Raw genomic sequence first — 13,444 nt, forward strand, 5'->3', positions numbered from 1 at the left:
AGAGAAAATTGAAAACTCTGCCATAAAAAGAAGACGCAACTCTAATGGAAGACTGGAAAATAATTAAAATATAATTTAACGTGTACTGTAGCAAATGCATTATTGAGATCAAATGTTAACAATTATCATTTATGGATTGCATATATTTTATTTATTATTTAACCATATAGCAATCATTTTTAGTTTAATATCTTATATAATCACTATTATATTTACTTACATCTCATAAATTATGCTTATATTAACTTATATCTACATTAAATATAATTGTATCCATCTGTATTTGATATAATTACGAAATCAATTTATTACGTACAACGTAATCGTTCAATCAATGGAAGGTAAAACTATTATTCTTATGGTTATATATTATTTTTATTCTTATTATTTTATGATAATAAGTATCGAAAATAATGACATAATTAGTGTACAACAGCTTTCCAAACTTATGTAACAGTAGTTTAATAATTGTTAATACTTTAAAAATTACCGTTTTTTTTTTTTTTTTGTTTTTTTTTTGTTTTTTATAAATGAAATCAGTAACGATATTTTGCGCATTAATGTTCGTAATTACGCACTGTTCTTGTCTTTTCTCAAAATTCAACTAAAACTTCCTCAAAACCGACTATGTCTTTGCGAATTAATTACACGTACGAGTAATATCATTATCCTTCTTGTCACCAACTTCATATTATTTCGGACATTGTTACAATTTAGAACTATATTAGCAATACATATCAGTTTCTCTCTCACATCAACTATTTTTCTTCGAATCTTAATATGTTAAGAATAATAAACTATACTCATAATATATTATACGAACATTTAATAAGATATAAATTAATTCTTCTCATAAAACCTATTATACGTACACTTACATATCTTATTAGTTCGATTGATTTATTTATAACTCTAATTATAACATACAAACAATCACTGTCAGATTAACAATAGAACAAGAAAAACCATGTACAATATATATTTTCGGTGTTTTTAATCTCATCATATCAAACGTTTTATTTATTACCATTTTGAAAAATAAATCAATACATGTTGTACTGGATTTCATAAGTATATCTAATTTAGCAGAATATACAAAGATCTATATAAATGTACCTTGTATTTCATTTTTAACCCTCTAATTAGTAATTTTACATCTAGTTAAATTATTTGCATATTATTCATGTTTCCAGTATTTTTTTTATTTTTTTATTTTTTTTTGTATATCTCTGGATTAAATATTAAAGATAATTGCCTAATTATTCAAGAACACATTCGGCATTATTATAGATTTTCAGATAGATTTCGATAGCAACAAATTTTTTAGTATTCATTTTGTAATTGATATTATTGGAAAAGTTATATATATATATATATATATACAATCAAAATTTTAATAAAAATAAACGTTTAAATTATATATTAACTATACTGATTCTACTTTTAAAGTCTACAATGGGAGAGATTAATTGCGTTCGATAAGTAAACCAAAGTAGAACTGTATACTATGTACTAACGGTTCTACAATATAAACAATAAAATGAGGCATAAACATCTCTTGTGGCAATTTGATTTATTAATTGATGATTTATTGATTGTATTTTCATAAAAAAATTAATTTAATCATAATGTTATTATATCCTTTCCTTAAAAGATTTAACTTAAAAGTCACATTATATATGTTAATGAAACAAATTAATTCCAATGTATATATATAATATGACTGAATTTTTCATTAGAATGATTGAGTTATTATATATAGAATTATTATTCCCGTTACAACGCGATCGATTGCAAGTCACACGAAAAAATAGGTTCGGAAGCTCGATCAAGGATTCGTGCAAATATTCGAGATTTATCGCAACGAAATTTTTACCACAAACGTTAAAATGCCATCGTCTTGATTTTATTTAGCTAAAATTTAGATAAAAGTCGAATTAAAAATGCGTACGATTCTCCGTCTCTTTACTTCTAAGCGGAGAACTTTTCCCTTTTCTAGGATTTCATTGGATGGGCGAATAATTTTGAGACTCGGTACTCCCAGACAAATCCCAGGTAATTAGTTCACAACAATTGACAATGAAATCGAATACTTTGATATCGTAATAACAACAATAATAATAATAATAATAATAATAATAATAATAATAATAATATTCCCATAGGCCAATGTTAGACGCGGGGAATAAAGTGAAAGTAAAAAATCGTTAAAAGGCAGGGAAAAAAAATAAAGAAGAAACGTGGATGAATTTACCGTTGCGGAATGTCGCCTTGGAAGTGGAGGTGGTATGACACCACTTCCAGGAAATAGTGAATCCTGGAAGAGGGAACTTCTATCGGGCAGTCCCATGCTGTATGTTCTGGTTTGCCTGCAAAATAAAGCCCGAAGGTTGTTTTTTTCTTTTATCACGTGAATTCCCTTTCCACTTTGAATTTGAATTTCAACCAATATTTTGAAATTATTTTATCATATGCAATATATTCATACATACATATATATATATATTCATACACACACACACACACACACACACACACACACCCACACCCACACACATATATATATATATATATATATTAAAGCTTAGTTGCGTTAACATTATGGTACATAATTCCACAGGGCTTATCGATTAGTTTTGAAAGTTGCTTCAGTTTGCTCTAGACCTCCGATTCATTTTCTGTTATATTTGTAACTTAAGAATATCTTGGGTCGGTTTAAAGGTAAATTTAAATTTTATAAGTTTGCCAAATAGAATAAGAATATATTATTGAAATAAAATAAACGTTTATGTAAAAAAGCATTGATATTAAATGAATTAAAACTGTCATATTATATTAATTATGACAACTAAACCCGATCTTCGTTTAGGTTAATCATTATTTTTAATGTTTAAAATTTTTCTAATGATGCTTTTGAATAGAATAATTAAATATAGTTTCTGATAAATAAATTGTTTGTATAGTTTTATATATTATATGTATAAATTGTTTAAGAACTCAATAGAACATAGTTGATTTGATTTATTCAACTAAACCAAATATCATATTTGAAAATTCATCAAATATTTTCATTATATTTTCTTATTTAGATAAATTATTATTGTTATAAATATATATATATATATATATATATATATATATATATATATATATATGTGTGTGGGTGTGGGGGGGGGGGGGGGGGGTGTAGAATGTGTTAGTACGCATTAATTTCAAGAAAGTTCGTACTCGAGTGTAAATGGATTTTGATTATTTGACGTGCATTAGTATACACAATGCCTAATGTACTAATCTCGTGTTGCTTTCTAAACTATTGTTAGTTGCAAAATTGGGATTAATTCAAGAAGTCAAATAAGACGTAAGACGTCACATTAAATGACATTGCTGAACCATTCAAATTATGTTTGTATTCATGAAAAATACTTACATTCATTAATACAGTTAGCAAATTTTACTATATATTTTAGAAATGGTAACGTTGTAAGATAATAAGTTCTCTTTTTATGCACTATTTAATGAGTTTTCGCATTGCTTCGTCAACATTTTAATAATTATTCTACAGAAGTACATCCATCATACTGTCAGAGTTTAATTCTAAATAATTCGATTTTTTTTTTTTTTTTTTTTTTTTTTTTATGACAAAACTTACTATTTGTTACCTTTTAAGACAGTATGAGAACATCAAAAGTTATTTGATTAAAAATTATTATCCCATTAACGTTTTATTGTCCTTTTTCATCGTAATACGTAACAATTAAAGAATTCTTTAGCTATTACTAATAAAATCTGAGTTATTTACTTTACCATTTGTTGATTGTCTATTTTAATTTTTAATATTTAGTTGCTGAAGATTCGTTAATTATGTTCAATTCAATTGGTACGCAATATCCATTATTTATTATGCCAAACATTGTAATAATATAATGTTTAATATTAGCATAGTAATATACCATGACAATCTGCCATAATAATAACAATAATAAATGAGAATTCCTGCTTAATAACTATTATTATTATTATTATTATTATTATTATTATTATTATTATTATTATTATTATTACTATTATTATTATTGATTATATACTGAAACATATAAGTAATTAAAAATATAATTAATTATAAGTAAATACTCTAAAGATGTTTTTTAAGTTTTTCTTTAAAATGAATCGCTTTAAATATTATTTTATCATTTTAAATATATTTTTTATATCTCTATATTTTATGTTTATTAAAACCATTTATTGTGAAAAATATTATGTACGTATGCTATTAATGTTTTTACCGCAATTATATTTTACTTATTTATATTGAAGATACCAGCGAAAAATAATATATATTTGGAAATGAGAATCTTGATAAAGGGAAGCTAAATTTGAACGGTTTTGAAGAATTTTTTTTTACACAAATACTCATTGGTGCGAAAAAATATGAAAATTCTTACAATTTTCTAAATAAACTATCTAAAAATTCTAGAAAAAATAATAATGAAATACAGTCGAGCCATTAATCTTTTCTATATCTATTAATATTAATATCAGTACAATGCTTTCCAAGACCAAGCAAATGGATTTAGAATTAAAGATTGTACGTTGAATAATTATTTCTATCGCTATCGAGACAATTATGCAATTTTATTTTTTGATAAATATATTAATGCAATGTAAAATGTAATGTATAATGTAAAAGAATTATATTTTTTTGTAGAATTGTAAAAAAATATAAATACCATTGAAAGAAATCATATTTTCATTTTATATATTGAGTATTTTCTAATTTTCAATGCTCATACAATATTATATCTGGATAATTTCTCATTGATAACTAATGATATACATTGTTGTTTTACAAATATAAGTGAAAGTTTTTTAAACAAATGTTATGTTACGCGAGGAACTTGTACATCAATTTTTATAAATTATAAGAATTTTGAATATATAACTAATCTATTTTGTTTAAATATATATAAATTATATCTCTCCCTTACCTCGGTTGACGCGTTGGATTCATGTTCACCTATATAAATTAGCTTCAAAAATGTTGTTAATTCTGAAACAGATTAACACGAGAAAGATGAAATTACCGAGTAATTAATGCAATGGAGCAATTGCAAGTAAATAATATAGATTTTTGGAATGGATTAGATTAATAATAATGTGCGATATTATTTGATTTAGAAATTTTCAATCGATATTTATCATTGCGTATAATTAATGGGGGTCCTAAGGACTTAATGATCTAGTATTCAATGTTGATCATACAACGTAATAATAATTGCTATCGATACTAGTACAATATTATGTCATTAGACAGGCCATTAGATGTTTCACATGAATATATAATAATATATACTTATTTATATATTTGTTTATTTATTTATAATCATTCTATTCTATTAAAGTGCAGTTAAGTTAAATGCAATACGATAAATAATTCGTTATAAATCGATGTATTATCTTAAAAAATACATATCTATAATATAAAAACTATATTTATATATGTATACGCCTTCCTTATATAACGACGTATAAGAAAGTTATTTTATTGTTCAATTTTCCTTAAAATATTTTCCCTACTTAAATATAATGCGAAAATAATATTCTTAAAAGTGATTAGATAGTAAATTTAAATGTTACATTTATAAATTAAAAATGATTGAATTTCTATATCTGACATGGACAATTTTCTTCAACCGTTTGCTTTTATCTTAAGCTTTCAGTTTCTATTATAATTGCCAAATGTTGCAAAAGAAATTTCTAGGTAAGAGATTTTCTAGTAATTTACATACTGTATTTAATCAAGATATATAAAGTAATAAGTTGTAGAGCTTCGATGGTAGTAGCTTATTATTTAATTCCTCTTATACAATCTAAGTCTTTATAGTCTAGAAGCCCCGTAGACATTATTAGCAAAAGAGATTTCGTTCAATCTCTATCATTTTAATAATAGTGTAGAAGCTATAGAAGTATTATTGTTTTAAAAGTTTTCGTGGCGCTGCGTTAATTTAAAAGTCTATATCTGAGCAGAAAATCTCCATACTTTTTACAATACTAAAGTTTTTTTTTTATACAATAGCTATTGTTGTTTTACCTAGCACATAAAGAATAGTGTTAGTGTTTTTTTTAAATTTTTGTCAAATAAACTATTTTATATTTTGACGAAGAATATTGTTAGTATTCATCAATGTTATTAAATATTATCTTCTATATTTAAATAAATAGTATAAAATGAATCACTTTAAAGTCTTAAAGAAAGAAATTATTTGAAATTCTCTGCGTTACCAAATTCTTAATTATATAAAGCTTAAACAGTATATAATGCTCACCAATACCTATAATATATTAGTTTAAAACATGAAAATATTGAATTTTTATTTATTTTTTATTTTTTATACTAAATTTAATATTACATTTACAATGTAATTATCACCAAAATCGTTAGGAATATTGATTGAAATAAAAATGCATATATTTTATATTTTAATATATTTATCAATTTCTAGAATATTTTGATAATACATAATAATAATTAATAATAATAATAATAATAATAATAATAATAATAATAATAGTAATAGTAATAGTAATAGTAATAGTAATAGTAATAATTAATAATAATAATTAATAATAATAATTAATAATAATAATTAATAATTAATAAAAAAAAAAAAGCGCATATGATGGTTAAAAATGAAAGCATTCTTTTTTATTGGATAAATTTTAATCAATTAATTAATCTAAGTATAATAGATATTTATAATTGGATGGTTGATTCTGATAAAGATTTTTGAAAATTAAAAAAATCTTTTAGAAATATGAGATATGACATTGCAAATGTTATATAGGTTAACTATTTTTCTATATTAGAGACATTTTTCTAACGTTACTTTTCATTTTTACTTTTCAACTGTCCTTAGCTAAAGTATAGTAAATCGTATTATTTTTTTAAAAATAATTAACATTTAGTCAATTCGATAAATGTATTTATTATATTGATACTAAGAATTTTTAAGAGGAAAGATAATAACTCTTTCTATTTAATCCTGTCTATGCTTTCTTTGTTTTTTTTTTTATATAACAGTCTTTTATGTTGAACTTTAATAAACCAATTATATCTTAATTGTGAATATATAATTTATATAAGTCTGAAATAATATTTATTGAAAAAAATAAATAAATAAATAAATAAATCTTATACATTTTCTAGAAATTTACTGTATTATTATCTAATTACCGATCATTCATCTAATTAGTAACTACAAGATTCAAAGGGATGGAATTTATTTACGACTTTTATTTTAGAAACAACTTGACTTGAATTAATATTTCTTGCTATGCATATAAATTACAATATTATTTAGTAATGACTAAATTTAAAAAATCTTCTAATATCCTGTACAAATGTCGGCACTTTTGTAAAAGTGAACCAAGTATTTCTTACATCCGATTGTTTTCAACCTTTTATTACATTAGCTCCTATCGCTCCTCTGATCTTATCAGTTCGAATTTTTCTTCTTCATTCCTCTCTTACTTTCATGCCTTCTATACCCTTGATCCTTCGTTCTCATTGTTTTGGCTTATCTTAATCGCTCACTACAATAGCTTTTACGCCCTTAATTCGATTTTCTTCTATCTCTCACCATTAGTCTCATTTTATCTGTTTTTTCACAAATGAAATCTCAATTAAAGGACGATGTGGTTTGGTATAAATTAAAGAATGATCAAATAGTATTATCTGCTGAGATGTGGATAAATCATTTTGAAAAATGTATTAGTTTCATAATTTTTTCCCACTGGTTTCACATTGTCATATTTTTGTATATTTATCGATAATGGAAGGAACGTCGTGATAAAAAGTATTTTGATATTTCATCCCTACGAAAAATTAAATTTCTTCTCTAATACTTTATTCGTACTAATTATCACCAACCTTCGATTCTATTTGTTTTAATTCATTAATCTAAGAATCTAATTAATCTTATTACATTAGATATATCAGTCATGCATTTAAATATAAAGCGTTTAAATAAATTCAAATGTTTTATAATTTTATATTATTTAAAGTATTCCTGCTATTAATTCAATAACACTAATTCAATATATAAGAAAATTATCTTATAGAACATTAAAACAAGCAATATTATTACTTATTTGTTTGATTAATATAGTTAAATATTCTTTAATAAAATTTCATGAATGATAATGTTTTCACCTTATATCATAATATTTGCCCATAATTATTACAATAATGTTGATATAAAGTAATAAATATCCATATTAGATTTATTAGTTGACGTCAAAAAGAAAATTTTTATCATATATTATAGTTTGTATATAAATTGTATTATACTATTCGTATATTTTTGTCAAGAATATAATTAAATAATAATTGAACGAAATTTTCAGAAATATTTAAATGATGTTAATAATTTTATCGAATTAGTTTATAAGATTATCTCATGAAATGTACAGTCAATGCTTATATACAATAAGCTGATATTACATATAAATTTGCCTTAGCCTCGTTCGAATATTTTAGACGAAGTTTTACTAATTTCATTTGCATGAATATTCGTTATATAATGTCGACACTAAGTGAAGAGTAAAGTGGAAAAATCAGCAGTATTAATGGAAATTACAAATTGACAAAGAACTCGTGATTATCATCACCGTTGGACCTCAATAACATCTGTTATTGAGCTGTTAGCGTAATTAGTTTTACCGAATTGTCTACCATAAGATTCAAGGTAAATGTAGAGGAAGAAGTTAACAGAATAAAGAACAAAAAGGCGATCATCATCATAGAAGCACTTGTCCCTCTGATTGAACAATGCGAAACCTTACTGTCGTGTTCCTTTCCCTTCGGCATTGAAGATAAATCAATTTATTGTTTTCGAATTGATTGCATAAAGCTCCACCCTTGATGGGACAGAGAGGTGCCTTAATATTCCTATCTGTTAAGAAATTTAATTAATTCCAACTGTTTATCTCGATGTGATGGAACCTGGCTTTTTATAACGATAAATTTAGATTTAGTTTTGAAATAATTAAATGAAGAAAACTTCGTCGTTATTATATTACGTTGGATTTGACATCTTTTCTTTTTAAACGATTTTTCAATTATAGTTATTTTTGCTCATAAGTATGTATCTTATATATCTTTGACATATAAATATAAAATATTAATACTCAATTGATATGAAAGTGATTTTAAAACAATTATATTGATGCATTTGTTAAATCCGCATTATTATTGTAAATATTTATAGTAAAAGAAGTGTTTTTTAATTATTCAAATGCTCTAATATTCTTTTTATTAACACATAAACAATGTGTATTTATTACTTATATTGATTATGTATTATTTTATCATTATATTTATTTTATTATATTAATTGCGAAATCTCAAGTTACCTGTGATATTCAACAAAAAGTTTGACTACTTTTCAGGCAGCTCATTTTCATCAACTTATTCCTTCACTTTTTCTCTTTTGCAGTCTGTAATACTTAAAACCCGTCCATTATTATTATTATTTTTTTTTCATTTGACAATTTGCATATTAAGATTGCTATGAAAATACGTTGGATCTTATTAATTCCTTATTTCTACGCACCAACCTGCCAACATCTTACCTTTACTACACTATCAATCAATGAACATGTGAAGACAAGAGTAGAGTGAACTGTAGTATTTATGAATTCAATTAAAATCAGCTCGATCAGATTAAAAAAATATTTCGATTATTCTATGTTTAAAATATGAAAAATAAGTTTCATTTATACTGTATTAATACATTAATACACTCTTATATCGTGTTTTACAAAGTTTTTCTAATAAGTGTTTTGTGTACGATAAGTATTCTAACGACATATAATATTTTCAAAATAAAATCTAATGATAAATAAATAAAATTAACTTATTAATTTCTATTTACAGAAAATTGCATAATTTACTTAAGACATTAATATATCAAATAAAGCGAATAAAAATAATTTTACATTCCCATGAATGAAAAAAGAGAGATTTTTATAATTTACTAAATTGAATACATTACAAAATTACTTCTGCGCGTAAATCAATGATTTTGTTTTTTATTTTACATTATTCAACTGTGAATTTTGTATATAAATACAGCTGCTTAATGATTATTCATTCGATTTCACATGAATACTTTATGTTAATTAATTGGTGTATAAAAACTTAAAACACGCGTAAAAATATGCTATTAATACCGAAAAATAATTATTATATCAATGATTATAATATAGATAAGGATGAAAAATTATGAGATCCGCATCTCTAACTACATTTGCTAATAACGGAGAGTGAATTATCTAATCGTGTCATCGTGTTCTTCAATTAATATATTTAATATGAATTATTTTAATAAAATCTTGATTAATTTAATATAAGAAATTATTTTATATTATTTTTCTATAATTTTATATAACCTTGAATACTTTTTTATGATAATTACATATTTTCAAAATATTTAAGGATTTAAAATAAATATTCTATTATAATTATATCAATAAAATATTAATAATTATAAAATGTTCAGTAATTTTTAAAATATAAAAATCGAAATTTTAAATATACATTATAGTGAATACTTCCGAACGGCAAGAAATGGATAATGAAATATTTTACCATAATCTATTGGAATAAATTTTATTAATCGTACAATAAATTTAATAGAGACATTGAAATGTTATCAAATACTTGAAATGTAAATTAATAATTTATAATATTTTCGAAATAATATTTTGAAATTGCTTTCATTCATTGTAAAAAATTAATTTCCCCCCCCCCCCCCCCCACCCCAATATATTATAAACGAGAGTTTGATTTTTATTTCTTAAGGGATGCAAATATACACTCATGAAATAATTTTTACCTTATAATTGTATAATATAAGGATTAAAACCATAATAATATATAATATATAACGTATAAATTATGTGACTCAATGTAATTATTTATATATAGTATTATTATTATTATATAGACTTATTATATAAGTTATTTATACAAAATAGGATGCGTTAAATATGTAAATATTTTGTAAATGTGAGCATCTGAAACTTTTGCCATTTATTAAAATTTTAATACATATTAAAATCTAAATGTAATAATAAATTTTGTATTTAAAAAACAAAAAAAATTCTTTACCGTAAGTCTTACAACTTCCAATATTTGATCATTGATGATATAATATTAAGAAAATTTCATAAAAATATTTAAAAGTATCAGGAAGAAATTAATATGGTAATTATAGTCTGTACTGAAATTTGTATGAGTAATTAAAATCTGTACTTATAATTTTCATTTTAATCCATAAATGTCGATTCATTTATTTATTAATAAATAGAATAAGAAGAACATTAGCGAGCATAACGGAAAAGTAAAATCTTAAAACATTCAAATTACAATAGCGGGTGCGATAATTACGTTTTCTTGTTTTTCTCCTAAAACATACAATAACACTGTAGTTTTTCAAGCAAACTTTCCGACAAACTCTCTACGATTACTGTAGCATGTAATAAGAAAGCACCCCATCGGAAATGACGAGGAACTTGTGCGTAAGCAACGGACACTTGAACGTCTATAATCTTGAAGATTCCTGAGCACTGAAAGCCCATTGAGATGTGGAAGAATAGTAGTTCCTTATCGCTTGACTGGTTACTCTGTCTTCTTCTTTTTTTAGACATTGATCTTTCCGACTTACTGTATTGGCATCCACTCAATCTGTTTTTCCCAGTTGTATATACTCAGCAATATTTTATATGCATAATACATAGAGAAAAGGACGGGACAAAGGCAAACGTAGCAAAAAAAAGTTGAATAAGCTAAGGTTATCGATTGATTTAACTCGTGCAGTTTATTATTATAAGGGTAGAAATAAATTTACAGATTTTTCATATCAAGATAAACGTGTCACTTGAATCGTAATCCTTGTATTAATATTATTATTATTCATTAAAAAAAAAATTATATATATATATATATATATATATAGAATGTAATGGAACATTTGTATTTATATATTATTGGATGTTCTCTCGTGCATATGTCAGAAGCTACTTGTCCTATAATAATATATGCATATTATTAATAAATTACATTAAATATAAAGTTTACTTTGATAAAGAACTTTTATAAATCAGGCAATTGTATGATTATTTTTATTTGGAATTTAGTCTACGTAGTTAGGTGGTATAATGTTTTAATAACAATTAAGTGTATAATCAATAGAATTCATAACTTCATAATCTTACTCCTTGTATTATGTATTTTATAGTCATACGTTTTAAATTTTTATTATTCTTTTTATTTTATGCAGGATAAATATAAGGTACGTGAAATAACTATGTTGATCATGAAACACTAATAATAATTCTTACATAAAACTGGTATGTTCGACAAGAGTAACTGTAAAATGAGGAGGATAATGTAAAGTCAGAGAATATTTTTCTAAATTTGGTGTGCCAAATCGATTGTATTGAAGATCAGTCGAATTAAAATGTTAAACGAATAATTACGAATAAAGCTCGTATAGAGAGCGCGTGTTAACGATTATTGACAGATTTAATAGAAATGATAGGCTCTAAATGCTCTGTTATAAAATTTAAAATGTGAGAAAACAAAAAATTCATCATTTTAAGATTGAAAGAGAGCTGATTATTGAAAGGTAATTATTTTATGTTTTGAAAATAGACGGAGCGTTGAAAAATATTGCGATTTAAGTGAAAATATTCACGAATTGAGTATTATCGCAGATATTAAAATACAATAATATTGAATGCGTAAATAGTATAAAAGATAAGTGCTAACAAATTTATTATGAATGGCAGGATGATTTTATTAAATGCCTGATCCTATTTATCTTACTTCTACTTAACTCCTACAACGTAATAAATAATGCGTTGATCCGAAAGCATTGGAAAGCAAAATATAAATGAAAAACAATTATTTGTCTCAATGAAGATTTTATCATTTAAATTGATTCGATGAGGATCTCGAGGCTATCTTATGCTAATTAAAAAAATAATAAAAAAAATAAAAAAAAAAATAGAAAGCTAACAAATCGAAATAGGCCGAGTAATTCCTCTGAAGAATTCTTGTCAACATCTGACGGAATATTCAGGAATCGAAAAATCTACATCCTTACGTCAGTTACATTTGAAAAAAAATCTTACATTTTAATAATATTGAATTATTGATTATTTCATCATACATCAAGGGTAAATTATAGGGAATATAAATATAAAGCAAAAGTGTAATATTTGAAAGTAGAGAAAAAGGTCGCATCGGAAGTAAATTAGAATTATCTGAAATCGAAATCTGGATGCTGAAATTTAAAGAGCAGTGGGCAGTAAGTAAAATGACGACGTGACAATTCAACTTGGTTGAGAAAATGAAAAGGTTACTGCAAAAAGTTCGTTC

The 13,444-nt window shown here is 24.0% G+C and overlaps 1 protein-coding gene across 1 annotated transcript in view; it reads right to left on the minus strand.

The window, feature by feature from the left end:
• Positions 1–2,364, minus strand: part of LOC105361044 (corin serine peptidase) — a 29,300-nt gene extending 26,936 nt beyond the window's left edge. The window contains exon 1 of the mRNA XM_011498130.1: positions 2,255–2,364. Within this exon, the coding sequence (XP_011496432.1) occupies positions 2,255–2,350 (96 nt within the window). The 5' untranslated portion in view covers positions 2,351–2,364. The remainder of the gene's footprint in view (positions 1–2,254) is intronic.
• Between the last annotated feature and the right edge of the window lie 11,080 nt (positions 2,365–13,444).

Source organism: Ceratosolen solmsi, unplaced genomic scaffold (genome assembly GCF_000503995.2).
Source record: "Ceratosolen solmsi marchali unplaced genomic scaffold, CerSol_1.0 scaffold14, whole genome shotgun sequence".
Taxonomy (NCBI): Eukaryota; Metazoa; Arthropoda; class Insecta; order Hymenoptera; family Agaonidae; genus Ceratosolen; species Ceratosolen solmsi.